This window comes from Felis catus, chromosome E2 (genome assembly GCF_018350175.1).
Source record: "Felis catus isolate Fca126 chromosome E2, F.catus_Fca126_mat1.0, whole genome shotgun sequence".
In the NCBI taxonomy this organism is placed as follows: domain Eukaryota; kingdom Metazoa; phylum Chordata; class Mammalia; order Carnivora; family Felidae; genus Felis; species Felis catus.
The window spans coordinates 15,255,116-15,283,068 of record NC_058382.1 but is presented as its reverse complement, the minus strand read 5'-3'; the positions used below and the strand labels follow the sequence as shown (position 1 = coordinate 15,283,068).

The 27,953-nt window shown below is 51.6% G+C and overlaps 2 protein-coding genes across 9 annotated transcripts in view; both read left to right on the top strand.

Moving 5' to 3' along the window:
- The first annotated feature begins 707 nt into the window (after nucleotides 1-707).
- EIF3K (eukaryotic translation initiation factor 3 subunit K) lies at nucleotides 708-11,921 on the top strand. 4 transcript variants are annotated; one of them, XM_006941299.4, is made up of 8 exons: nucleotides 708-864; nucleotides 1,710-1,808; nucleotides 3,656-3,776; nucleotides 5,445-5,525; nucleotides 7,963-8,029; nucleotides 8,133-8,210; nucleotides 10,222-10,347; nucleotides 11,853-11,921. In XM_006941299.4, the coding sequence occupies exons 1-8, from the start codon at nucleotides 806-808 to the stop codon at nucleotides 11,882-11,884; spliced, it is 663 nt and encodes a 220-aa protein (XP_006941361.1). In that variant the 5' UTR covers nucleotides 708-805; the 3' UTR covers nucleotides 11,885-11,921. The 4 variants fall into 4 exon arrangements, with proteins under 4 accessions (XP_006941361.1, XP_019675144.3, XP_019675143.3 ...); XM_003997829.6 differs by having other exon boundaries at nucleotides 709-864; nucleotides 5,451-5,525; XM_019819585.3 differs by having other exon boundaries at nucleotides 5,451-5,525; nucleotides 10,222-11,921.
- Nucleotides 11,922-17,342: 5,421 nt separating this feature from the next.
- Nucleotides 17,343-27,953, top strand: part of ACTN4 (actinin alpha 4) — a 70,953-nt gene continuing 60,342 nt past the window's right edge. For 3 of the 5 annotated variants that reach the window (XM_019819582.3, XM_019819581.3, XM_019819583.3), the window contains exon 1: nucleotides 17,343-17,578. In XM_019819582.3, the coding sequence (XP_019675141.1) occupies nucleotides 17,417-17,578 (162 nt within the window). In that variant the 5' untranslated portion in view covers nucleotides 17,343-17,416. The remainder of the gene's footprint in view (nucleotides 17,579-27,953) is intronic. The other 2 variants (XM_019819580.3, XM_011289869.3) reach the window with 1 other exon arrangement.

Genomic DNA, 27,953 nt, shown 5'->3' with positions numbered 1-27,953 from the left:
GTACCCATGCCTGGATACCTGTGTGAACACATGTGGATGTACTCAGAGCACATACCCCTATGTATATGACACATGCTTGTGCATTCACGCCTACAGTGAGCAATCTGTACGCATATAACTCAAGACAAAACGCATGGGGCACTAGCCTTCACCGGCAAGACTGGAGCCAAAAGGGGATCGAGCGCCATCCGGCAGGGTCCAGGAGCCCTCACTCCAGCCGCTGTGGAGCAGGACACCAGCTTTGCGGGTCCCTACCCCGGGAGTTGGGGCGGAGCGTGAAGACCAAGTTCAAGGCTTGAAATTCCAAAGCTCAGGATGCTGCCTGGGGCAAAGGGGACCTCAGAGAGCACCTCCCTGGGAACTTTGGCTGTGGCCCAAATTAAGGACTGCTACGTGCACCCCGGCAGTTTTGTGACTTCACGATCGAGCGCAACACAACGCGCGGGCGCGCAGCTAGACAGCCGTCTTCCTCCTCGGGAGTTCGCGCGCACGTTCTAGGGGCTACAACGCGGTACGCGAGGCCCGGGAAAAACGTTAGCCCCGCCTCCTCGCCCCGAGAGGGCGCCTGCGTACTGAGCTAGTCGAAGCCTTCTCTCTCGCTGTAGGGCCAGCTGGGGTGCAGCGTATGCGCACGCGCCACCCTGCGCCTGCCGGGAAGAGTCACGTGACAGCTGTCGTAAGCGCCTCAGAGAGGAGACGGTAACGTAGTTTCCGTTTCCGCCCCTTCTTCCTTTTCCGGTCCTGGCGGACGCCGCTTCGGTTGGGTTCTCGGCCCCGGGCCCCGGCGTGGGAGGCGACCGTAGTCATGGCGATGTTTGAGCAGATGAGAGCGAACGTTGGCAAGTTGCTCAAGGGTATCGACAGGTCTGAGCCCGGTCGGAGGGAGCGTTTCTGGCCAGGCGGCGTGGTGGAGAGGATTTTCTAGAGACAGCAAGGGGTGGTCGGGATCCTGGACTTGCTCGGGAGTAGGCTTTCCCACTCTTCCCGGCGGAGATGTTTAAGGAAACGGCGCTGCTTGGACCTACGGACAGGAGATACAGCCTTGCCTACCTCTTACTGCTCCCCCCCCCCCTTTAATTGCTTTAAGGTCTTTCTGTTTCTCAGCTTTCCCTTTCATAGCCTCAGGATTCCCGTGAGTGTGTTCCTCAACCTCTCACTGCGTGTCAGTGCCTCTTCATGTCTTCTTTCTTTTTCCTCTCGTGCCATTTATTCAGCACACGTCACTGGAATCTGCTCTGTCAGGCTGGGCAGTGCTGGGGACCAGAGGTGACCAAGACAGCTGCAGGCCATGCTTTTCGTGCGGTTCTCAGTTCAGAGTCCAGACAGACCGGACAGTAGGCAGTGATAGTGGTCAGGGCTGGAGTGGGAGAAGCTAAAAGGAGTCTGGGCGCCGAGGGGGAGAAGGGGGTGAGTGGCACAGATGTCCAGGAGACCAGGTACACGGGTTACAATGACTGATTGGCTGAGAGGTTAGGGGTGCATCCTAGAAAGGACCCAGGGCTCTGATGGGGTTCAGAGCTTAGGCTTAGGTCTGGAAAGTTGGCGAGTGTTATTAGAGATTATACGGCTGATTCAAGACTTTAGTAGAGTAAGTGGTTAATGCCAGATTTAGAGGGAAGGAGGAACAGATTTTAGTGCCCCCCCCCCACCCAAGTGACTGGTCTCAGCCCCCGTCTCCTCACTGCTCACCCATCTTGATTCTTCTGTAGGTATAATCCTGAGAATCTGGCCACGCTGGAGCGGTATGTGGAGACACAGGCCAAGGAGAATGCCTATGATCTGGAAGCCAACCTGGCCGTCCTGAAGCTGTGAGTGTCTGCCTCCATCCCCCCCTCCAGGCCAGCGACCAGCAGGGTACCACTGGCAACATTGGATGAGGCTGAAGTTGGGGGTAGCCTTTGGGATGTGGCTTTTCTTGGTGTGCAAAACTAGGAAGCCAAGGGAGTTGGGGCAGGAGGAGAGATGGTTTTTAAAAAAGTAATTACAGGGTACACATATAGGTTAGTACAAAACACAAATGAACGGCTAAGTGAGTTTAAGTGAAACCCCATGTGATCACCACCCATAGCATAGAGGTGAGTGTTGCCCAGGGCCCCAGGCCCTTTGCCTTATATGCTTTGTGCCACCACCTCACCCCCACCCTGGTGACCACTTTAGGCTCTCGTGGTCTGGCTTCATGTGAGTTTACCACACTCGCATGCATACCGATTAGCTTAGCTTAGTTTTGTTTGCTTTGAACTTGACGCAAATGTAGTCAGACGGCGTGAGCTTTTCTAGACTCGGCATCTTCCTCGTCTCGCTGGGTTTGTGAGATCCATCCATTTTGTCTGCGGCTGCAGGTTTTTGGTTTTGCTGTTTAGTGCTCCGCTGTGTGACTGTCTTAATTGCCCTTTCGCTGGTTGACGGATAGTTGAGTTCCTCGCGGTGCTTTCTCGACATACTGTCAGTTGTGTAATTTTTATATATTGTCTCGATTCTGACGTCTGGGAAATGGAGATATAACAACACTTGTACTGATGGGGTTATCTAGGTTGTTTCTGATGATAACTGCTGCTTAGTGGGTGCTTCTCATGCGGTAGCTACCGTGCTGTCAGCTTTTGTGTGTTTTAACTTGGATGCTACACTGCCCTTGTGAAGAAGATAGGGTCGTTCTGGTCCCTTTTTTCGAGGGAGGAAACTGATGCACAGAGAATTTAAAATAGGTGGTCCAGGGTCCCTTACAGGGAAGTTTAAATCCAAGCAGTCTGGACCGAGAGCTGCTGGAGGGGAGGGGGATGGGTAACAAGGTGACGGGCATTAACGAGGGCACTTTTTGGGATGAGCAGTAGATGTCGTATGTAAGAGATGAATCACTGGGTTCTGCTCCTGAAGCCAAGACTACACTGATGACGAACTTGAATTTTTGTTATTATTACTATTATTTTAATGTTTGTTTATTTTTGAGAGAGAGGCAGAGAGCATGAGCAGGGAGGGGCAGAGAGAGAGGGAGACACAGAATCCAAAGTAGGCTCCAGGCTCTGATCTGTCAGCACAGAGCTCGACGTGGGGCTCAAACTCATGAACCACAAGATCATGACCTGAGCCGAAGTCAGATGCCTAACCAACTGAGCCACCCAGGCGCCCCAACTAACTTGAATTTTTAAGGGGGTGAGGGGGGCTGGGTGGCTCAGTCCGTTAAGCATCTGACTCTTGGTTTCTACTCAGGTCATGATCTCGAGGTTAGTGAGTTTGAGCCCCATGTCAGGCTCTGCACTGACAATGCGGAGCCTGCTTGGGATGCTTTCTCTCTGCCTCTGCTCGTGTGCTCACTTGCACTTTCTCTCTCTCTCAAAAGTAAAAAAAAAAAAAAAAAAAAAAATCCAAGCAGTCTGGTTCCAGGGCCTCAACCACTATTCCAGACTAATACTTACATTGTCATTTGTGAACCACTTAACAGCATCCGCCTTACTGGGTGGTTGGGAGGATTAACTGTCCCCTATCTGCAGAACAGGGATGTAGGTCAGGGAGGTTAAGGTCACAGAGCCAGAATGCTGTGATTGGGAATGGAGCCCAGGCACGTCCAGCTCCCAAGCTCTGGGCCAAAGCGCTGGGCATCTGATGAGGCCCAGGGACCGGCAGATGCCACGATTGATGTGTCTCTTATTCCCCTTCTCAGGTACCAGTTCAACCCAGCCTTCTTTCAAACCACAGTGACCGCCCAGATACTGCTAAAGGCCCTCACCAACCTGCCCCACACCGACTTCACACTGTGCAAGTGCATGATCGATCAGGCACATGTATCCTTCTAATTTCCAGGCCGGGCGTGTGGGCGAGGGGGGAGGGCAAGGTAGGTGAATTCACGGGGAAGGGGTCTGTGAGTTCAGCCGCAAACACTTGGGTGCCTGCTCCGGGCTTGCAGTGCTGGATGGGACATTTTGGTGGCTGAAACAGGTCTGGCCCCTGCCCTCACAGAGCTCACAGTCCAGTGGGGGAGATACGTCCTCTATCAATGACAGCCTGGAGAAGTCAGGGGTTGGGGTTTAGAGGGGCCAGAGGAGAGGAGGCACCTGCCCCTGCCTGGATGTTAGGGAAGACTTCTTGGAGGAGGAGACATCCGAAAGATGAACGAAATGAAATATTAAGGAAGGGTGATCAAGCAGAGGGAACGGTACCTGGAGGAAGAGAAGAGCTTGGTGCCCTTTCAGAGGCAGTAGAGGAAGTTCAGCGCGGCCTTACCACAGATTTCAAGATACATTTTGGTCAGACTCAAAAGGGCGCTAGGAAACTATAGAAGGCTTTAAAACCGCAGAGTATTATGGGTAGGTTTCTGCCTTAGAAGGATTCCCATGAGGGTTCTAGCTGATTAAGGAGGAGGAAGTGGGGCCCGAGCACCAGGCAGGAGTCATGAAGAGCTGCATTGACAGCTGTATGTGGCACACTGCTGGCCTTTAGTGACGGTGTTGAGTGAAAATGAACTGGCTTCCCGCCCCCCCCCCCCCCCCATCTTGCTCTGACCTGCTTTTTTGTGGCTGGTCCAGCACTTGGTCGGGTGGGCCTCCCTCTGCCCGGCGATCACTTGACACACTTGGCAGAGCCACCCCATCCACACCGTGCCCCTTGCTGCTGGCACTCCCGGTCCTCGGCTGCCGCGCGCAGCCGAGCTGAGAAGTGGTGGCTTACGCCTTGAACCTGCGCTGCCAGGTGTGTCCGTGGGAGGTCTACCTTCTGCGAAACTGTCCACCTTCTCCAGAGGTCTGCTCTGGTGGCTTAAAAAAAAATAGGCTGGGGCGCCTGGGTGGCTCAGTCGGTTGGTTAAGCGTCTGACTTCGGCTCAGGTCATGATCTCACAGTTCGTGAGTTCGAGCCCCGCGTCGGGCTCTGTGCTGACGGCTCGGAGCCTGGAGCCGGCTTCAGATTCTGCGTCTCCCTCTCTCTGCTGCTCCCCTGCTCGTGCTCTGTCTCTCTCTGTCTCTCAAAAATAAATAAACATCCAAAAAAATAGGCACATGGTATGGCGTTACAAGTACAGAAAGAGTGTATGGTGGAAAAAGACAGAAGCTTCCTCCCTCCCCTGTCCCGCAGCCACCCCACTCCCCACCGCCAGGAGACAACAGTTGTTTGCAGTTCTTGGGTACCCACCCTGCCAGGGATCCCCTGGGGACGCACAAGTACAGTTGTGTGCGTTCATGTCCATATGCTCCCCACCCCCACGGTGGCGCTCATGCGTGCTGGTACGCATCTTGCTTTCGTATCCCAGCGTGTCTTGTCGCGCCTCTGCGTTGGTTCTCAGAGAGATGACTCGATCCCGGTATGTGGACAGGCCAGTCGCTGACTTAATTGTCTCCCGTCGTTGGCTCACCGTTTGCCTTCACAGTTGTGCTTCGGCAGACAGAAGGTGGGCGCGGGGAGATGGCTCGGCCGCGGCCTCCCGAGGCTCAGGTCTGTTTTCCCTTAACGCTTTCCCGTCTCAGCAAGAAGAACGACCAATCCGACAGATCTTATACCTCGGGGACCTGCTGGAGACCTGCCACTTCCAGGCCTTCTGGGTAACTTGGCTCCCGGGGCGGGGGGCAGGGTGGGCTGCTGGGCCCGGCACGGCAGCCTGCTGAATGGGATGACCCTGCACATTTGTCCTCCGCCTGCACAGCGGTGGGCGGTGGCTCCTGTGCCCAGGGCTCTGCGAGTGTGACCGCGTGGATTTGTCACCCTCGCAGAGTCCGGACTCCCACGTCGTCCCTTGTGCCCCCAGCACCCAGGGCAGGGCACCCGTGCGTGCCCTCACATCTGTCCTTCCTGCCGAAATCCTCCACCCTCTGAGTGCTCCCTCCCTTTCTTGCTCTAACTGGGGCCCCACCCTCCACTTCTGCAGTGGCCCAGCGGGATGGCCGGGGGCCATCATTCCCAGATCCCGTTTCCCCTTGCACAGGCTCAGTCCTGAAGCTCAGGTGTCGGCACTTCCTGCCCCGCCTTGTTGGTTTCGGCCCCCTGGCAACCGCTCCTCCTCTCGTGAAGGACAGAGCTCCTGTGCACTGCCCCACTCCTGTCATTCTTCGATGCTTGAAAAGCCAGAGCAGTGATCCTTCCACCACCTCGAACTTTGGGTTTTTCCAGCTCCTGTCTTCCATGTGGCCTCGGCCCCTGTCTCCCTGTCATGCCCTAGATCAGCTCTCAGCGTGTTGGACCCCTAAGAAGTTAAAAAAAAAAAAAGTACTGGTACTTGGCTTCAGCCATCAGAGCCTGATGTGACCGGTGTGAATGTGGCGTAGGCTTTGGGGTTTTAAGCAGTTATCCCAGATGATCCGGATGCCTGGCGAAGGTTGGGAGCCACTGCCCGGTACTTGTCTTCAGTAATTGCTCCCTTCTCTGCCTACGAATGGCAGACGTTTCTACCCTCTGACCACTTCCTCCTAGCTTCCCAGCTCGCCCCTGTGAGGTCTCCAGCCTGGCAGTTCTTGGGCCTGGCCATCATTTCTAGTCCTCTGTTCTGCTTTTTCCTTTAGTGTAAATTGTGCATCTGTATCTGAGACCAGAGACAGAGGCTGGAGGAGGGCCCCAGGGAGCACGTGACAGCCCAGCCCCACAACCCTCGACCCTCATCCCCTCCCAGCCTAGGGCCTTGCTCCTTGCTCCCCTCCCGGCTCTTTGCACCTTCTCGTCCCCTCTCCCCCATCCCGTCTCATCTCAAGGTCAATGAGGTGACCTTCCACCTCATTTTGTGGGAAAGTCGAAGCCGCCAAAGCAGAAGTCTCCCACACAGTATTGCCCTCAGCCTCCACGTGTGCTGGCGGCTGACCGAGCACTTTTCTGTTTCAGTGGGTGAATTGTCCCTGCTCCCATCTCCGGCCACCCCTCCCTCTCCTCGGGCGCCGTTCCCCTTCCCTCTCGCCCACTCAGTGCCACCGCACCGGCGGCTCCCTGCTCTCTTGTAACCGCAAACGGGGCCTTCCCAGATTGTTCTTGTCACCAGAGAACACGTCCACCGTGTAGTTCGTTCCTAGCCTACAAAAGAGAACTCTCCCTGGACCTTTGCCCTCCCTACTACCTCTGCCTCTTGCCCCTTTCCTCTGTTCCCCTCGGAGCAGAAAGGCTCCCGTCCCAGGAAACCCCTCGGTGTCCAGCAGAGCGGTCCCGTCAGCTACCCTGCTCCAGGGGCAGGCTGCTGGTGCTCGGTCTCGCCTTCCTGCTCACGTGACCCCACCGCGCTCATTCCGTTCAGGCTCTCGTGACCAGCCTTCTGCCCCCCCCCCCCCCGGTCCCCAGCACACACAGTGTGGAGCCCACATTGTCTGCCCCGTCGGCCGCCTCTGATGGGGTGGTCACGCTCCGCTCCCCCGGGCCCTTCTATCATTTGGCTTCTATGTATCCTGCCTCACTGGCTGCTCCTTTTCATTGTCCGTGTGGGTTCCTCATTTTCCTCACTAACGTGGGCGGGAGCCCTTGCTGGGTTTGAACAGAAACCTGAAGGAAGTGGGGGTGCTGGCCATGGGGAAGGAGGGTTCCAGACCCAACACCAGCCCGCACAAAGGCCTGGAGGTGGGCGGGTACGTGGTATGTCTGAGGAGCAGGGAGGAGGCCCCTGTGGCTGGAGAAAGGGGCCGAGTGGGAGGAGGTGACAGGCAGGTCCTGTGGGGCCTTGTGGGCCATGGGTGGGACACTTGACCTTTTCAGATCCGAGTGAGACAGCAAGGGGAGGTGGGTGAGCACAGTTAGCGAATCTGTCTCTGTTCCCTCTTTGGGTCTGTGGTTTCTGCCTTCTGATTCAAACCCTGGCTCTGTGATTTGGGGCAAATCACTTTGCTGCCCTGAGCTTTGTTTTTTTTATCTCTAAAATGGGCATAAAGTAGTAACTTCCATCGTAGGATTGCACGCAGAAGAAGGCATGTGGGATGAATGCTTGAGTGTTAACTTCTATTGTTAATTTCGTTAATCTTAATATTCTTGGTGTTATTAATATTGTCGTGAGCATTATCTTTGCTTTCCCAGCAAGCCCTGGATGAAAATATGGACCTCCTGGAGGGTATAACTGGCTTTGAAGACTCCGTCCGAAAATGTAAGTTCCTCTCTGTGTCTGGGCTCCCCAGGGGGAAGGGGTAGGGAGTGGCAGCAGGGTCCTGGGGGTGGCCCTTCACCATCTTTGTCCCTGATCTCTACAGTTATCTGCCATGTTGTGGGCATCACTTACCAGCACATTGATCGCTGGCTACTGGCCGAGATGCTCGGGGATCTGACCGGTAAGGCCTCTCTGGGTCCCTGGTGCCAGTCTAGGAGGCTGGGGGTGGTCAGGGGCAGTGGGCCTCCACCAGTTCCTCGGCTGGACCCACCCTAGCGTCAGCAAGTCATTCGAAGGCACAGCCCAGCTCATTACTGAGGGAGTGAGGAGCTGGCGTGAAACGTACTCTTCGTGGAGATCCTGTGGCATTCATTTATTCTGCCTGAGTTCTCTGAATGCCTTCTCTGTACCAGGCACTGTTCTAGGCCTTGGGGATACAGCAGTAGCGAAACAGAATGGTTCGGGTTTGCTCTCCTCAGAAACAAATAACAAGATGAGATGTGTGTGTTTCGTGTCAGCTCGTGGGGGTGAGGTGGCTAGGTCCCTCAGTGGAGTTAGGCCAGGAGCCTGAAGGCCGAGCAGACGAGGCTGCTGAGGCAGGGACGCGCGAGTCTCATTCACAGAGCGGCCAGGGTGCCTGGCGGAAGCACGGTGAGCGAGGAGCAGAAAGGTGGTGGCGGGAGGGAGAGCCTCAGATGCCATGGGGCCTCCTGAGGACTTAGTCCTTTGTCCTGAGTGATCTGGAGCCCCAGGAGGGTTCTGAGCAAGGAGGGACATGATTAGATTGGGTTTTTTAAAAAATCCTTCCAAAAGAAAGAAAGAAAGAAAACTGTGTTTATGTATTTGCTTATTTCTACAAGAAGTAACACAGGAAGAAAAATAAAATGAAGAAAAGTGGTTATTCCTTGGAGGGTCAGGGGTGAGATTTGTCTGGTACCTTATTGGGTAGTTCTGCTCTTTGATCCAGGTAGGTGTACGTGTGTGATTTTAGTTTTTTTTAGCAGAAACTGACTTTTGTTGGACACTGTTTCAGGCACTGTACTAAGTGCTTTACATCAGATATTTTATTTGTTTACTTATTTATTTTTAAAGTTTATTCATCTTTGAGAGACAGAGAATGAGCAGGGGAGAGGCAGAGAGAGAGGGAGACACAGAATCTGAAGCAGGCTCCAGGCTCTGAGCTGTCAGCACAGAGCCCGACGCGGGGCTCAAACCCATGAACCATGAGATCATGACCTGAGCTGAAGTAGGCCACTGAACTGACTGAGCCACTCAGGTCCCCCAATATTTACATATTTAAAAGTGAAATTAGGGGCATCTGGGTGGCTCAGTCAGTAGAGCATCTGACTCTTGATTTCGGCTCAGGCCATGATTTCACGGTGGTGAGATCCAGCCCTTCATGGAGCCTGCTTAAAATTCACTCTCTCTTAGCCACTTTGGGTGGCTTAGTCGGTTGAATGTCTGACTCTTGATTTGAGCTCGGGCCATGATCTCATGGTTCATGGGTTAGAGCCCCGTGTTGGGGTCTGCACTGACCGCTTGGGATTCCCTCTCTGCCCCTCCCCCGTACTTGCAGGCTGTCTCTCTCTCAAAAAAAAAAAAAAAAAAAAAAAAGACTGTCCCTCTTCTGCTCGTGAGTGCACTCTTCCTCTCTCTTAAAAAGGTAAAAGTCAAAAAGGGATGAAACTGCTTTCAGACTTGAGTCTAAAGAGAAGCAGATCAATCCGTATCAAATCGCTAATAGTCACACAAAAGAGTGACTTCAAGGAGCTGGACCCTCTAGCTGAACGTCCTTACTGGCGTGTTTTTTAAGGGCAAAAACCGGACTGCAAAGAAATTCCCAACTGATGATCTGGGCTTATTGTTAGTGACAGCGATGACATAATTTTGGAACCATTTCAAAGTTGCGTGGAAAAGCAGAGAAGGAAGCTCACTACTGTTGTTAGACACGAGGATTTGCCCTGGGGAGAGAAAAGTGAAATAGAAAATAAAGGAAGTTTAGCCAGAAGCTCTGTAAGGTAAGGGTTGGAAAGCTAAAAGGCTCCCTCTGGCTGCCGTTTGGAGAATGAACCATAGAAACGCAGGAGACACTGGCGGCCGGGAGTTGGTCAGGGAGGGTGCCCTGGCCTTCGGCTGCCTGGTACTGTGGGCTCAGGGTGACTGAGCCCCTGCACCGCCTGTGTCACCTGCAGACAGCCAGCTAAAGGTGTGGATGAGCAAATACGGCTGGAGCGCTGATGAGTCGGGCCAGATCTTTATCTGTAGCCAGGAGGAGAGCATCAAGCCCAAGAACATCGTGGAGAAGATCGACTTTGACAGTGAGTGGTGCCTCAAGGCCTCGGGCTGTGGGGCTAAGGAGATGCCCTTCAATAGACCAAGGCTAGGCCCCCCAGGGACTTGGGTGGTTACGTTCTGGTTCGGGGCCAGGAGATTTGCATCTGCCAGACTCCATGGACCTGCTTTCCAGGCCTCCCTGCTGAGGGAGGGATGGGGGGGTGTCCTTCCTTGGGACACCCCAGGGCTTGGACGGGCCTTGCAGGGTGTCTCCACACCTTTACTGGTCGCGGGGGCTCTGTTCTGTTGGCCCTCTGTCCTTGAGGGTAGTGCCAGTTCTGGAGTTGGGTAGCTGGGTGGAGATCTTGGTTCTCTGTTTCTTAGCTGTGCGCCTTTGGGCAAGTGATTTTACCTCTCTGTGCCTTAGTTTTCTCATCTAAAAAGTGGGGATCAGAGCACCAGTCATTATGACAGATACTACGTAGTTCCTTACACTTCTAAGTCATACGGTCCTCACGTGAACCCTGAATGGTAGGGGCTGTTACTGTAAAGTACCGAACGATATCATAATAACCTACCTCACGGAGGTATGAGGGCAAAGTGAACACTTCGCAAAGCTCTGCCGCGTCAGCCGTGGTCATCGCTGTCACACACACGCTGAACTAGCACAGGCCCCACAGATCCCTCAGCTGAGAACAGAGTGAAATAGCTGTGAGGTTAGTGCTCTCACCTGCTCAGTACATGTGTCTGAGCGAGAACCTGGGGCCGGGGATGGGCTGCTCCCTTGCACCTTGGGTCTCCTCCCCGTCCCTTGGTACGAACCTGGTGTTTTTAAAGGTATGTCCTGGTACAGCATGCCTTCTCAGTACAAACCAGCTAATTTGGTACTAACTTAGGAGCATGATCAAGTGGAAAGTCAGCTCTGCGCTTAGGGACTGTGGCCCCTCCCTCTAAATGAGAGGTGCCCCCTGTGTGGGGGCTCAGGTGGGAAGTCACTGGAGCGAGGGGCTCTGCAGTGAGGAGCTGGAAGTCCGGTGTTTCCGGCGTCTTGCACGTAGTATATAGTCAGTGTCACTGTGAGAGTGGTGAGAATAGCAAACAGCTAGTACCAGGCGTTGCTCTAAGCACGTCATTTAACCCTCTGCGCGTGTGTATGTGGGGGGGTGCTTTATGCAGTTGGGGAAACTGGTTTTAATTAACTCTCCTGAGGTCACCCATCTGGTATGAGGCAGAGTTGTGATGAGGGCTTGGGTCTCCTTGCTTTGGTCCCGATTTTTAACTACTGCCCCGACTGCCTTCGTGGGGCACCTGGCTGGCCCAGTAGGTAGAGCATGAGCTCTCGGGGTCATGAGTTCAAGCCCCATGCTGGGCATAGAGACTACTTTAGACAAACAAACAAACAAAAACCAAACTGCATTGTGAAGGTGACCAGGGCCCAGAAGGGGTTTGCGATCTGCCACCCCTGCAGAATTGTGGGTGTCGTGGCTGCTGGCTGGAGGTTGGTCTCCCGTTCTTCCCGTTGACCTGCTGCCCCTTCTCTTCTCAACAGGTGTGTCCAGCATCATGGCCTCCTCACAGTAACTCGGCAGGCGCTTAATAAAGATTTATTGACTTCTTATTCCTGTTGTCTCTTGCTCTTTGGCTTCCTGCCTCTGCCCCTCGCCCCCAGAGGGAGCCCAGGAGCAGGCCCCTGCCCTCCCTGTGCAGGTGCCCCCTCCGCCCTGGCTCCTGTCCAGTGGCCTGGGGACTTCGGGCTCCTCTCTTCCCGCTTCACGTTTCCTTCCCTGCCCCACCCCGGCAATCGACTTTCCACCCCCACCTTCCTGACCTGTCAGGTCACAAGTAGTGAGCAGGCGACCCTGAGTCAGCCAGGAGGAGGTGAGGAGGATGTAGGAGTCCAGCCTTGCAGCTGGGTGTGGGGCTCTTCCGCCCTCTCGAAAACCCAGGTGAACAGGAGCGGCTTCCGGGTGAAGGGAGGCTCCACCTTTGCCCTTTGGTCTCACGTGTAGGCGCCAGAGGCTCCTCAGTGGCCGGAGGATTGAGTGGAGGAGGATCCAGTCGGCCTCCTATCCCGGCTACTGCTCAGACCGTTGTGTGTCCTTGGCTTGGTGACTGTCCCTCTTCCTCGGTTTCCTCATCTGGGAACGGGGAAGAATGACACCCATTTGTGTCGAATTGGGGAGTTCCATCAGCTCTTGCCAGTAACGTTCTCTCGGGGCCTAACTTGTTCTTGGCTCTTAGAAAACAGGAGTCATTGCTAATTTCAGATCAAGAGTTTGGGGGCACCTGGGTGGCTCGGTTAAATGTCCGACTTGGCTCAGGGCATGATCTCATGGTTCATGAGTTCGAGCCCCACGTCGGGCTCTGCTGACAGCTCAAAGCCTGGAACCTGCTTCAGATTCTCTCTCTCTCTCTCTCTCTCTCTCTCTCTCTCTCTCTCTCTCCCTCCCTCCCTCCCTCCCTCCTTCATTTGCATTCTGTCTCCCTCCCTCCCTCCCTCCTTCATTTGCATTCTGTCTCTGTCTCTAAAAAATAACATTAAAAAAGTTTGTCTCCAAGGCTGCAAACTAGTCCTCACCATTCTTAGAGAGACATTACAAGAATTGGGATTTTCGGCTAGGCCATTCTCCCCCTGCCCTACCACCCCATCCCCCAGTCCCAGCCTACACCAGCCAGGAGGCCTAGCCAATGTTACTTGATGTGTACCTGTGCTGATGATTCCTATTTTACATAGGAAATATTTCAGAGTCTTGGCAGAGTGACCTCGGGAAAGTGTCTTCCCCTCTGAGCCTACTGTCTGCAGGAAGAGGGGGTGGAGACTACAGTGACCGCCTTTGGGGGAAAGTGGAGGAAAGGAAATGCCATAAGATGCCGAGTCCCTGGTGTAGACTGGCAGCTTCATTCTTGTAAGCCATGAGGCGTGAACTTTGCCTATGGGGAGGGCAGTGGCTCTGCCCCAGCTGCCACCCTTCTCAGCCCTCCCTCCTCTGCTTGCGTGCACACCCATCATTCTTTTGAGGACACTGACTTGGGGAGCCGGGGTAGGGCGGGACACCCTTTGCCCTGGGTTCCAGACCTGAGCAGGAGCCAGGAACTAGGGTGTGCCCGAATCCTGGGGACAAAGAGTGCTTCTGTAACTAGTGACTTGAGAGCCAGCTCTACGAGGTGGCAGCTCATAGTGGCTGCTATTTGAGTTAGCAAAAGGCACCCCGGCTGGATGAGTATGGCTCCTGCTCAACCCACTTGACAGGTGCCTTTGTGTAAAATACAACCTGCACAACTGACCGTGGCTGCTCCGCAAGGAAGAGGAAATGACCTCTACCTCTTTTGAAACCACATCCCTTCCTGCTTAGTCTACCTGCTTTTGCTCTAGGAGGATCCTTTGAGCAACCAAACTTGATCTAGAGAAAGACTGCCTGGGTTCAAGCCCCAGCCTAGCGCCTTTTGGGCATATTGGTTAACCTCCCTGTGCTTCAGTTTTACAACCAAGGAGAGTACCCACTGAAGTCGTTGCTGTGAGTTAATGCTTTAGAGGAGCTTAGAACAGTTTGGCATATGGTTAAGAGATGATACACTTGACACCTGTCATGCTCACTTGGGCTTAGGGGTGTTATTTCATTTGCTTCCATAGTCACCTCTAGACACCCCAGTATCTGTGCGTGCTCTCACTCTTAAGAGGACATAGCTCTTTTTCGTCTTGTCTCGCTAACTAGAATTAACAATGGAATACATCAGGGGCGCCTGACTGGCTCCGTCGGCATAGCCCGCGACTCTTGATCTTGGGGTCGTGAGTTCAAGCCCCATGTTGAGCATAGAGCTTACTTAAAAACATAAAATATTGTCACAAATAACATTTATCAATAAATAAAGGGAGACTTTAAGCCTCACTGACGGCGGGTCAAACTCTTCAACTCTGAGCCCTTTGTGTGGAAGATTTTTCTGTGTCTGTCGGAAGCAGGCAGGGTGGGGCAGATGGCCCATAGCCCCAGTGGCTCTCCCTGCCAACTAGGCCCAGCATAAAAGTTCTGGATTTGTTCTCCAGGTCACAGCCAACACTCCTGGATCTTTGGCCAGATCCTGGCATCCCTTGGGAACATGGGCTGCTGCCCGGGCCTTGTCCGCTTCCTTTGCGTGCCGTTGGATGCCTTCCAGTGACTTTGAGAGAGGTGGGGAGAAGTCTGTGGGCTCCCATACCTGGAGGAGCCATGTTTTCTCATCCCCATTCCCGGTAGCTGACTGTGACCTTTCACACTGTGGGCCAGTTCCCTCTCTAGTCAAACTTGAATGCTTACCTTCTTACCTTCCCTGAATCCAATCAAGTTCACACTCCCCTGTCCCTCACGTCCAAACCTTGGGAACCATCTTGAGTCTGGATTCTTCCCTCATTCTGATGGGCACCCCTGCCACCATCCAATTCAGGACAGTAAGCCCTGTCAGCTCCACTTTCCCACATCCTTCCACTGCCCCACCTGCATAGCTCCCTCCTCCTCCAGAACCCTGGCCCTGTCCCCGCTCACCTGGACCTTTGTGGCAGCCTCCTGGCTGATTTCCCTGTGTTTACTCCACCTACAGTCTGTTCCCCTCCTGTGGCTGCTGGATCCTGTAAACAGTAGCGGATCCCAGCCATCCCCTGCTTAGGGTCCTCCCTTAACTTCCCATTGCATTTCCAATAAAATTTGAACTCCTAACCACGGTTTTAAGTCCATCCATTCATTCACGTAAGATTTATTAAGCTTCTGTCTTGTGCTAGACGCTGCTTCAGAGACTAGGGATACAGCAGTGACCAAAGATCCCCACTCTCATGGGCTGACGTTCTTGGGAAGGAGACAGATAAACACGGTAAATAAGCCAAATGGTATGTTGAATGGTGATCAGTACTCTGGAAGAAAAGCAAAGGAGGGAAGGTGTAGGATGCTATTTTACTAAGGTGGTCAGGGAAGGTCTCACTGAGGAGGTGATATTTCTGCAGACCTGTAGGAGAGGAGGCTGTGTAAGCCCCAGAGATCCAGTAACTGGGAACAGTGTTCCAGGCAGTGGTAACAAGGTATCATCCAGCACAAAGGCCTGAGGCTAGAACGTGCCTGGTATGTTTGAGGAACACCAAGGAGGTCAGCAGTGTGGCAGAAGCTCAGAGGTTGAGAGGGAGAGAAGGAGGTGAGCTGGGAGAGGAAATGCAGACAAGATGGGGAAGACCTTGTGAAGCTCCAGGGGTCTCTTGTTTCAAAAGCGGGGCTGGGCTGGGCCAGGGCAGGGAAGACTTCTTCTTCAGCCTTTCCTCCTTTCCTTGACTTTGACTTGTACTCAGTGTTGCACCAAGGAGGGGTTCTGAGCAGAGGAGGGAGAGACTTGATTTGACTCAGGTGTTTACTGGCTCCCTTGGGCTTCCTGTGGGAAAGAGAGTGGGGTTGGGGGACCAGGAAGGGGAGCAGGAAGCGGGTGAGAGGCCGGTGCAGTGGTCCAAGGAAAGACAAGGCAAGGGTGGACAGGACTAGGGTGGGGCCATGGGGGGGGGGGGGAGAATGGGTGGATTTTGTATATACTTAAAAAAAAATTTTTTTTAACGTTTATTTATTATTGAGAGACAGACAGCGTGAGCAGGGGAGGGGTGGAGAGAGGGGGAGACACACAATCGGAAGCAGGCTCCAGGCTCTGAGCTGTCAGCACAGAGCCCGACCCGGGGCTTGAACTCACCAACTGCGACATCATGACCTGAGCTGAAGTCGGTTGCTCAACCAACTGAGCCACCCATGTGCCCCTGTATATACTTTTAAGATAGAACTGACAGAATTTCCTGAACTGGATGTAGGGTGTGAAGACAAAGAGGAGGCAAGGATGAATGCAAGGTTTGTGGCCTGCACAGCTGGAAGACTGCAGGTGCCATTAACTGTGATGGATGGGGATGACTGTGGGGTGATCAGGTTTGGGAAGATCAGAAGCTTAGCTTTGGATATTTAAATTTGAGAAGGCGGGGCGCTTGGGTGGCTCAGTCAGTTCAGTGGCCAGCTCTTGATTTCACTTCAGGTCAGGATCTCATGATTGAGATTTAGCCTGGCGACTGGTTCTGTGCTGACAGCATGGAACCTGCTTGGGATTCTCTCCCTCTCTCCCTCTCTCCGCTTACCCCTTCCACATGCTTTCTCCCTTTCAAAACAAATAAACTTAAAAATTTTTTTCGAGAGGGCTATTAATGTGGCAATGTCATTTATCTGTATTTATTTGCTTATATGTTGTTGCCCTCCCCCTTTTGAGCCACTTGAGAACTAATCATGCTTGTCATGCTTAGCACTCCATTGCCAATGCCCAAGAGCAATGCCTGGCACACTGCAGGTGCTCAAATGAATGTTTGTGGAATGAATGAAGAATAGACAAGTCTCCAAACTCCTTTACCTTCCCAGTCAGCCAGTATCTATTCCAACCCACCTAATTCTCATGTCTATTTCACGAATCCTTCACGTCTGTGTTCAAGTGTCCTCCTTTTCTGAAAAGCCTACCCTGAGTACTTTTTTAAAATATTCCATTCATGCTTAATTTTTCTCCGTAACACTTATCACCTTGGAATATCCTTCCTAAAATTTTGTTTGTTATCTTCCTTCACTACAAGGTAGTTCCACAAGGGCAAGGATTTTAGTCTCTCTTGTTTAGTGCCAATGCGTAAAACATGATCTGGCACACAGGAGGCGTTTAATAAATATTTGTTGAATTTGTGTTGTCGAATGAGAATACAGGCCCCAGCAGGTTAAGGCTTGATGGCGGGACCCGCCTTATGAATCATTCATGATACGGCCCCGCCCACAGGCGGAGAACGCGCGCTCACGCGGGAGAGGGGACGCGGCTCGTACTTGGGCCGAAAGGGTGGTCCGGGAAGTGGACTCTGCGCAGGCGCCGAGCTCCCCGAGGCGGGTCTCAGCCCTTTCCTGGTTAGGAGGCGCGCGCGCGCGCGGGAGGGCGGCGGCGGCGGCGCGGTGCGCAGGCGCGGCAGGCAGTGCGCAGGCGCTGGGGGAGGGCGGGCTGAAGCAGCTGAAGCGGCGGCGGCGGCGGCGGCGGAGGCTCGGGCAGAGGGGCGGGAGCTGCGGCGGGAGCGGACGGGCTGGTGGGCGAGCAAGAGGCGGCGGAATGGTGGACTACCACGCGGCGAACCAGTCGTACCAGTACGGCCCCAGCAGCGGGGGCAATGGCGCCGGCGGCGGAGGCAGCATGGGCGACTACATGGCCCAAGAAGACGACTGGGACCGGGACCTGCTGCTGGACCCGGCCTGGGAGAAGCAGCAGCGCAAGGTGCGCGGCCCGCGGGCCGGACGGGCTGGAAGGGGCGCTTCCGAGGGAGGCCGGGGCCGGAAAGGGGGTTGGAGGGTCTTGAGAGACAATTGGAGGGTCTGTGATGGGAATCGGGGGGTGTTGAGAAGGAATTGGCGGGACTGGGAAGGGGTTTGGAGTCCTGAGAAGGAATTGTAGAACTTGGGCAAGGAATTGAGAGTCTGAAGAAATCATTGGCGGCCTAGTAGGGAATATGGAAGTCTGAAAAAACGAATCAGAGAGCCCGATGAAGGAATTGGACGGTCTGGGCGGGATATTGGGGGAAATCGAGAGAAGCTTGTAGCCTCTAAAATGGAATTGGGGTCTAAGGCGGGGTGGAGGGTTCAGAGGATGGTTGGGGGTGCGGAGAGAAACGGGGGAGTCTGGAATTCGTGGGCCAGGATGGAATTCATGTCGGGGAGCCTGAACAGGAGCTCGAAGATGGAGGGGGTTATTTGGAGTGCAGAAAGGTCCGAAGGTTGGGGTTGGGGGGAGTTCTAAAGGGGATGGAGATTCTGGAAGTCTGAAGATGGAGTAGGGGTGCTAAGAAAGGAATGTGGAGTCTGAAGAGTAGTGGGGGGGGGAGACCTGGGAGACTCGGAAGATGAGAGGGGCAGAGGAAAGTAGTGGGTGTGAGACTGTGGCATGGGGTGTGAGGATGGGCAGGGGTGCGAACAGCAGAAGGGAGCTGTAAGAAGTGCTTGAAGGGTTGAGGATTATTTGGAGTGCCCTGTTCTGAAGGGAAGAGGAGAAGATTGGGAAGCAGGAGGAGTGAGGAATTGATGAAGAGGGTGAAGGGGATGGTCCCTGGAGTGTTTGAAGAGGGGATTCTGAAGAACTGATTCAAGGTTGAAAAGCTAGGTAGGGGGGTGGGTGGAGCCTAAGGAAAAGGTAGTGTGGAAAAGGCGAGCATGGTGGAGAGAATGTGAGCGACGGAATGGCGGGTAATGGGAGGGAGGTTAGTTTAGGAAAATGAAAGTCTCATTAGGAACACAGTGTGTGAGATGGACCGAGGAAGAGGAAGGAATTTGGAGGGGGGAGGGCTTTTAGAGGCGCAGTCCCGGGACTGCAAAGTGGGGTGGTGGGGGGAGGGAGAATTAAGGGAGGAAGCGGCGAGTGTCCAGGAAGAATTGCGTCTTGGGGGGAAAGGGGTGAAGGGACCCTAAAGCAGCGTCTGTTTTCAGGTGGCATGTTGGGGTGTGGGAGCAACTTAGGGGGGACCACAGTAGTGAAAGGGAGATCAAAAGGAGTGGGAGGCCCAGAGGAGGTATGGGGGGGGGGCGGCGGGATAATTCAAGGTGGTTGAGGAGGGGAGCTCTCATGATAGAAGAGAGGGTTTGAGTGTGTGCAGGAAGAGCCAAAGAAAGGAGTACGTTGAGTGGGTGTGTGTGTTGGGAGGGGTTGTGTAACGTGTGTGTGAAGAGAGTAGCAGGTACTCGAAGGTAGAGGCTTTTAATATGTTCTGGAGAGCTGGGTCTCCTTCCCAGGTTTGTTGCTAATCGGTTTTGTGGTCCTGGGCAAGACCCTTGCTCTCGTAGTACAGTTCTGTCACGTGTAATATGAGGAGGGGTCGAAGGAGGCCCTTCTGTGATGCTGCAGAGATGGATGTGTGTGGTATTGGGACTTTGGAGGGTGGGCTTGGTGGAGTTTTTCAGGAACGTGGCGGGCAGACTCAAGGTGTTTGAGCGGTGAGCTGAGGAACGAGAGTGGAGAGTGTGACTGGAAGCCTCTTGAGGGTGTGAATTGGCACTCAGGGTGTCTTTGCAGGCCCTCCCCGCCCCCCCCCCCCCCAGCATGGAGGGAGAGGGTGAAAGGAGCATCTGTTCCGAGGCAGCCTGGGGTGGGGCCTGGCATAACCTTGAGTAAATTCCCAGCCTCTGCTTGAATTTCCTCATCGGTAGTGGGGGCGGTGGTGGTCTTATCCATTGAGCCACCTACCTCAGGGTGGGCAGCTTGAGATAATCTGAACTACAAATGCTTTTTGAGGGTAGAGTGAGGTCTAGCCAGCAGCCACAACAATAATTTATTGCCTGAGACAGTGCTGGGTCGGAAAAGGTTAACAGTTGCCAAGAGACTTGGAAAGTCGGGAGGGGGACAGGGGGCCACAGGATTATTTTCGAGAATTTCTGGGATCTGTCTTCTCCAGCTCCGAGTGCATGGGAAGGTGAATCCCTCTTTTCTCTCAGGTACTGGAGGTGAGGGAACCTTCCTTTTCCTTCCCTTCCTGTCTTCTACCCTTCCCCAAATGACTCCTTTTGCTAGCTCACTTCCACTCCCTTCTGGGAGTTAGGGTGTGTGCTCCTTCGTGGTTATAGTCTCCCTTGCACACTGGGGTGAGGCCGGGGCGCCATTCATGTCTGCCTGGGTGGGAACGAGGACTCAATGGAACCCCAAGGCCTCGCTGCTCTGTGTTATTTTCCCTCTTCCTTTCCTTAAGGACTGGGCAAGGTTGAGGGAAAGGGTTGCTCACAGCGTCCTCTAATACAAGTTGCTTACAGTTCTCGGTGAGAACTGTATGTCCAGCTTTATACCTACTGCAGCAGATGTTTACATGTAACTGTTCTTTGCAGGAAAATACTGCTTCGCTGCTGTGCACTCTCCTGTTATGGATCAGGGATCCTTTATGAAGGGGGGGGAGGGGGTAATGGAAAAGAATATATACATAAGTGTGGACTGTCCTTTCCCTTCTAAGAGGACTCCCCCCTCCCCGCCCCCTGCTCCCTCCAAACAGTCTGGCTGAGTTTTTCGACATTACAGTGTCGCTTTAGTGAATAACAGGTTGCCCTTCTTGGCCTCTCCAAGGCTGAGCCCCTGGCACTTGTGCATATACTCACATACTCTGAAAATCTGTGTCCAGGATAGCTGTAGTCCCTTCAAGTGTGTGGAATTGAATTCTTCTAGGGATTAGGCAAGGGTTGGTTCGAGTCAGGGTGTGTGTGTGGCTTCCGGTGAAGCCATATGCCCTGACTTCTGAGACCCCTGTAACCAAGGCATTACCTGGTAAGTAGGTTATGCAACATTTCTGACGTGGAAGGTCCCAGCTTTTCTCCTGGGGATGGGCGAAGGACTGGTCTGGTTTTTGAGCAGATTCTCCTCCAGCAATTACAGTTCTCGGCCACAGTTCTTTCTCCTAGTTGCCAAAGGGGCCTGGGTAGCCTTGCTACTACCCCTGCTCTCCAGGACAGGAGAGGTCTCTTGACAGCTCGTCCAGAACCTCCTCAGTAGATCAAGAAGAAATGCCTCCTTTGCTGGGCTTGCATGTTCATTGAAACATCACTGCTCACAGGGCAGGGCCTCACTGTTTAGATCCCTGACCTTTGGCTCCGGCTGTATTAAGGGTGAGTTAATTATTTGAACGTTCTGATGGTGTTTTGTTTTTCTCCGACAGGTTTTTTTTTTTTTTTTTTTTTTTTTAAGGCTAACAATAGACGCCCCAAAGTAGCCATCTGTTATTTTGTTCCATTACTTTAATTGCTTCCCTCTTAGGATCTGGCTAAGACTGACAGGTCCTTAGCAGCTTTTAAAATTAAATAACATACCTACAAAAAATAAATAAATACATACATAAATCGATGATAAAAACTTAAACGAACTTAACTATCATCTAGAAATGAGACTGCAAATATGGGAGGGGGACAGCTATGCTCTGCTCTCTCGGGAGATGGGTGGGGGAAGCCACTGAGCCACTAGCACTCTGTTCCCTCCCCATCCCCTGACACTGTGTTTCGGAACACAGCTTTTCTGATGACTGCCAAAGAGGGGAGGCGTTGGGGGAATGGCCCCGGGAGTAACAGCGCCCCTGGTAGCCACTCACGCTCACTCAGTCGAGAGCTGGTCTGTGAAGTGGGAGCGGTGCCTGCTGATACATCTAATCCTAGGCGGTCCAGGGTGGCAACCCAGGGTTGCCCTCTGCCTTTTGAAACACCCTCCCTGGTTCCGGCTTCCAAGACCAACAAGGAGGCTACCCTGGCAGCAGGGAGCTGACTCACCCTCCGGGTTGGGACTGGGGCTAAATGGTTTTATTTAAGGGCAGCCAATTGCCTGGCCTCAAGCAGACTTCCTTGTGGGGAAGGTGTTTGGTGACATGTTGGAGGAAAACAGCCCTGGAAATGAGGGTGATGTGTTAATATCGGTGTTGCTGGTGCTGTTAAACTCCCGAGATGCAGTCAGGGAGGTCATTTAAGAGGTGCGGGTGCACTCTCAAAACGTCTTTCTCATCAGATTTCAGGGGAGCAGGGACCAGTCTGCATTCTGGTCTTAAGCCTCTGGGGTGGGGACCTGTGTCATTTAAAATTTAAACACATACTCCAGCCATGGCAGACTTTGGCCAGACGGTTTTCCGTTGTTTTCCAGTTTTCCAGTTACCTGAGTGAGTAGCAAGAGTAGCAGAGGACAGTAAAGCGGGTGGAACCAAAAGAGAATTGATTTGAGAAGGCGCAAGGAATTTCTGAGACTGTTGAGATGAATACGTTTGGCTTTTGCTGTATTGGTTGACAGTGTGCTGGGATTTGTACAAGCCTTTGACCAAATCTTAGGGTTCTTAAAACAAGGATTCCCTTACTGCCTCCACTGGGGGGGAGGGGAAGGGCAAAGATAACAAGCCAGCAGCAGTTTGCTCTAGTATCAGCTGCTCCTTCAAGTTTTCTGAATAGCTAAGTAGCAACATGTTTAGCTCTTCCCTGGCATTTTGTATATTTTAACTTATTTATTGTGTGTGAGAGAGAGACAGAGTGTGCACGCGAGCAGGGGAGGGGCAGAGAGAGAATCCCGAGAAGGCTCTGCACCGTCAGCTCAGAGCCTGATGCCGGGTTTGAACCCACAAACTGTAAGATCATGACCTGAGCCAAAATCAAGAGTCAGACACTTAACTGACTGAGCCACCCAGGCAGCCCTCGTATATTCTAGACCAGTGTTTCCCCCCAGTTTATCCCTATTTCCTTCCCTTAGTGATGTCCATAGTCTCATCAGTCACATTCAAGTCCCTTCCCTCAGTTCACTCCCACTGCTTTTATTTATGTATTTATTTTATGGAATAACAAAATACTCATGTTACCTTGTTTAAGCTCCTCTTCACCCCTTTTCTTTTTCCATGGAAATAAGAGGCAAGTGATAGCAAGGTGGTCATTCAATGGCAGTGGTGGCTGAAACACAGGTAGGTAGGCAGGCGGAAGTTTCTGCTTGAGCAGATTTCAAATTCTGTCATCCATGGAGGTTTGAAAGAAGTCTTTATAGCACGGGTGGTTTGAGAGTCCAAGATTAGTCCTCGTTTAGGAGGAGTTTAAAGTTTAAAACATCAAAGCACAGTTATAAGGAAACTTAGTTTTACAGTGTTGGCAGTCTAGACGCCAGTGGCCAGAATTTGTTATAAAGTGTCTGAAAGTGGCACAGTAACATGTGCTTTTCTTCAGGAAGGTTTATGAGTTACATTTTAGTCACTATCTCGGGTATCAAGGAGTGTTAGGGTTAGTGGATCAAGAGAAACAATCGTTTTAAATTCCAGACTCTGTAAAGAGTCATCTTATTGGGTGGAAAATTAACCAGCTGGCTGGGAGGAGAAGGATCTTGCCTCCCTCCATCCAGAAAGTGAAATCTTCATGTGAATTTAACTGGCAAGGGTGTCTTTACATCCCTGCTGGTGGGAAGTTTTATCCAAGTAGCGGTCTCCCTGGGATTATAAAAATCTGAGACATTTGTCTTGGTGTTGTGCCTTTTTTGGTTGTGTTCTTTCACGTCCTTCCCCCTCCCCTTCCTCTGTAAACAATCGATGCATTAACTTGGAATGTCCCAGGGAAAGTCTTGAAAAGCTGGTTGGTGTAACTTGGTTGCCTTCTCTTTAGTCTGAGCAGCAGTTACTCTGGAAGAAGCCAGTGGCCTTTTTCTTAGGTGTAATTTATTGAAGTGACTGGGAAGCCAATGGATTGAGCTTATTTGGGATTTGCTATTTGCCACCTATTTCTGTGCTGACATCTGCATTTCTGGGATGAGCCCCATCCCCCCAAGAGTGAGGAACCATCCTGCGTTTCCAGAAGAGACGTGGTTCCCCCAGCCAGAGCAGCTGCCGCCCCTGCCTCCTTGCACCTGCCCTTGTCTCCCTGTTTCCTAAACTTTAGTCATTTGTGATTTTTTCATACCATTTAAAATGTTTAATACACTTAAAACTTTCTTTAAGTCAATTTGCCTTAGTTTTAAAAGGAAGAGTTATATAAGTATGATAAATGAAAAACTCAGCCTCCCTGGCCATAAATAGAAGGAAACTGCAAAAATAAACACGCTGAGAACCAAACAATGTCCTTAAATTCTAGCTAGGTTTTATTCCCGCTGAAGGCTCTGGGCCTGAGGCCTGCTCTCTTTGTTAAAAAGAGAGATTGGCAAGTGTCAGTGAGGTGCTAAAGACCATAGAACCAAGCAGAGACTTTCTCTTTGAAGTAATCAGAAGGTTTACAAGAATATCAAAGGAATAAGCTCATGGTGATTCAAGGGTTAATGTAGGATGTGAATAATCCTTAAAATCTCCCAAGTGTGCATGCCACACTTGGAAAAAACGATCTCATTCAACCCTGGAAACATTCCGGGCAGAGTGACTTACCCAGGAACACACACCCCACCGTGCTGTACTTGAACACATCACTCAAGATCACAAGACTCTGGATTTATCTCTGCTTTCAAATGTTAGGCGTTTTTGCTTGTTTTTGAAGAAAGCAGAGCCACTTTGTAAATACAAGAATTGTGGGCTTATCGCTTGCTCCTCACACAGCCTTCTTTTTAAGGCTCTGGCTTTCTTACACATACACACTGAAAGTTTGGCTGCCCCCAGGAATAAACTGCACTGCTGTCCTGTTTGGGTATCTGAGTCTTAGATTCTAAAAGGAAAGCAGTGCCCTCCTGCCGAGTTAAGAAAGGCTTATTTAAATGTTTTTCTTCCAAATAGCAGAGCAGAACAGATTCTTTGTTTTCCAGTGGAACTATGGACACAGGGCAGAAGTAGTTGGAAGTGGCCGTTACTACTTGGGGAACACAATGAAGTCATCTTGGGAAATATCGTTGACGGTGTTGAAATGATTGAATGGGATGCTAGAACACCAGCCACACAATAGCATTTGTGTCTTCAGCTTCGGGCAGGAATAAAGAAGACATTGTGGTTTGTTTTATGCTTTTTAAAGTCCCCCCCCCCCCCCCCGAAGGTGTGGGTCTGAGTGATGTCTGTCACTGGCTTTCTAGTGGGTTTTTCTTTTCATCTTTCCCCCCCTCCTTGATGGCTGTTGAGAGTGGGTGGAAGCCACATTTCTAGGTGGATGGGAGGCCGTGCCAGGGGCAGGCGGTAGGCCTTGCTCCTCGTTCTCCACAAATGAAGAGAACACATTTGGTTTTTTAATCTCCAAAAAAGCCTAAGATAGAGGGTTTTCATATGCTACCTCCTGAGTAGTGACTCTGATTTACAAATATCTTAATTAGCAGCCATCCAGGAGGGGGGCATAGCAGGAAGTAAAATGGATATATTTCTTTTCTCTTTTTAAAAAAATTATGTATATTTCATTTTGATGGCAGAGAAGGCCAAGTTGAGATTAGAAGAACCATCACGGGAGGAAGCTTGAAAGTGATTCAACCACCAGCCATGCTGGGAGGCTGAGGGGGTGTCACTCTAGGAGAGTTTGTGGGTCTTCAACCTGTGTTATTGAAACGACAGGCTTTTACCAAACGCCGAGGGTGGTGTTGGAAGTCTGCTTCAGTCAGTGTCATTGCCTCAGTCTGTGCGTGTGTAATAGTCAACATGTAAGTCTCTGATCAAAATCTGGGTATGAGTAAAAGGTGTTTAGTTGATGTCACCATGGAAACTGAGTCACTTACTGTTTTGGGGAGCGCCTCCATCCCAGAGGCAGCACTAATGGTGGAATGTTGGGCTGTTGGGCAGAAATCTGCCGCCAGCCGGTCTCCCAGGAAAGTCTCCACAGGCACCGTGGCCGTGCTGGGTGGGTGGATGAGAAGCTTGTTTCCTGGTGCAGGAATCGGGCCGGGCCATTTTATCCCTGAAGGGCGTGCGTTTGCGCATGAGAGCGGGAGAAGAAAAAGAGTCACCCACGAAAGCCACTGTTGGCTTTGTGGCTGGGATGTGTGCTTTTTCTCCAGGCATTTAGAGTTGGAATCTCAGCTATGTGACTTCTTAATAGCAGGGCAGAATGTGCCTGCATCTTTTGCCTGCTTTCACAAACACTGACAAATTAAAAAGAACTCTGAAGTTTCCAGCAAATCCCAAGTGCAGTTCATTCCATGATAACATTAAAAACAAAAAAATCTACATCCTTCCTACCCCAACTCTGACAGTAAATAAACTTTTTTCTCCCTGTTACTTCCCCCTCTTTCCTTTAAGGGATTGAATACCTTTACATTAAACTCTGAATCTGATGAAAATATTTAAATGGCTTTTACAAAGTACTTATTTGGCTCTTGCTGGCATGGATTGTGTTTGGAAGAGTCAGGTTTTCTGTTTTGTTTTGTTTTTTTAATTTTGTAGGCTTGTATGGTCTTCCAGTTCTGCCTTATGATACAAACTCAGTGTCAGAATTCAAAATGTCTGGAAGCAGCTGGTTTTGCAGGCTGGTTCAAGGGCGGTCGGATGAATCAACCCTTCTTCCAGGCTGTCTGCTAACCAGTCCTGGAAGGTCTCCAGACGGTAAACATCACCAGGATTGTGAGGCAGGTTTTTTTTCTTTTTTCTTTTTTTTTTTTTTTTTTTTTTGGTCATTTGAGCTATGCTGCCAAGTCTGGGAGGGTTTGACTTTCTGTAAAACAGAAAGGTCTGTATCAAGATGTCTTTTTCAGAGATGTCAGGCCTGAAGTCACCCAGCGCTATGTCTGCTGGTAGAGTGAGAGGAAATACCTAGCCTGATTTGGGGAGTGCGTTCTTGACCATTTTGGGAAACCAATTTTCCCCTTCCTTTTGTAACTTTCTTTAACTCACTGACACAAAGGCAGTCGGCAGAAAAGAATCCAGTCCGTCGATCCATTCTAGGGACGGTTGGCCCCAAGCTGCGTAATGTCCAGGAGCGGGGCCCGGCTCTTACCTGCTGCCCAGAAACACCCTAGAGATTCAAAGGGAACAAGCTTTCACCATAGAAATAGAAGACTCTCTGCTCATTGAGTTCTCTTTTTGCAGCTACCTTAGACTTGAGAAAGTTCTGGGCCTCTTTAATAAACAACCACAAAGCAATGCTTGCCAAATACGGCCTGCTCCAGGGCTACAGGGTTAGCTTAGGAGACAACTTTCTTGCCTAAAAATAAATGCGTGTTCCTATCAAACATTCCAAGCATTGTTTAAACATGAGACTTCTGAGTAGTAGTTCAGGCTTTGTGGGTTCACTTATATCAGAATGTGGGCAGTTTCGGGAGCCAGCTCCCCATTTTGGGATTGGCCAGTGGCCACCAAGGAAATCAGATGACCAAATGCAAACCATCTTCCATCTCATTTCTGTATATTCTTGATCTATTTATAGGCTGATGGGGGAGACGGAGAGCAGGCATATAAGCAAAACTAGGCAATTTCAGACAAGATGGTGTGATGGGGGTGTCAATTAAATAATAATAATCGCTAGCGTGTTACCCTGTGCTCGACTCTACCCTAAGCGCTCTACCTGGACTGTGAGGTAGGTATTGCTACCCTAACCGGACAGGTGCGGAAATGGGACTTTAAGTCACTTACTCGAGTGACAGTGCCAGGATTTGAACCTGGAAGGTCTGGTTTTCCAAGCCTGTGCTCCTGTATCTGCATATACTACAGTCTGGTGATTGGGAATGGCTTGGGGAGAGGTGGGTGAGGGGACTAGGGCACAGCGCAGGCACTTTCGATCAAGAGGAAGATCTTGGGAGACATGATATTTTAGCTATTCCCTAAGGGATGAGGGAGGGAGCCAAGAAAGCATTATGGGTAGGCGGTTCCAAGCAGGGGGACGAATGTGTGGAGGCCATGAGGAACAGAAAGAAGGGCAGAGTGGCCCGAGCAGGGCATGTAGAAAAGACAGTCACAGCTCTCTCAGAGCTTTTTTGTTGGAAATGGCGATGAGGCCTAGAGTCTACAAATTCAGTGCCTCTTAGATTCCATTAGTCCAGGAGCCTCATGCTTCCAGGATTCTGGCCCTGCACCCCTTTCCTCCCGGGGCCCCTGGACCGGCCAAACCAGAACTGACTTCTGAAGTGGGAATCCTGGGACTGCGGAGCATTAAACTAAACAAAAGCTTCGATTATCTCTGTGATCATTGCTGCAGTAGACACCTGTGTTTGATTAAAGCGTTGGTAACTTTTGAATCTGGCATTTTACAGCACCGTGGACTCATGTGGCCTTGTACTGTCTCTCGTAGAGAACTTA

Bases quoted from the DNA above. Each gene is read 5' to 3' on its own strand.
- EIF3K (XM_019819584.3), top strand. From the start codon at position 806: ATGGCGATGTTTGAGCAGATGAGAGCGAACGTTGGCAAGTTGCTCAAG. The intron at 3,777-5,444 runs GTATCCTTCTAA...AACGCTTTCCCG, and splicing joins GCATGATCGATCAGGCACAT to TCTCAGCAAGAAGAACGACC. The intron at 8,030-8,132 runs GTAAGTTCCTCT...TGATCTCTACAG, and splicing joins TGAAGACTCCGTCCGAAAAT to TTATCTGCCATGTTGTGGGC.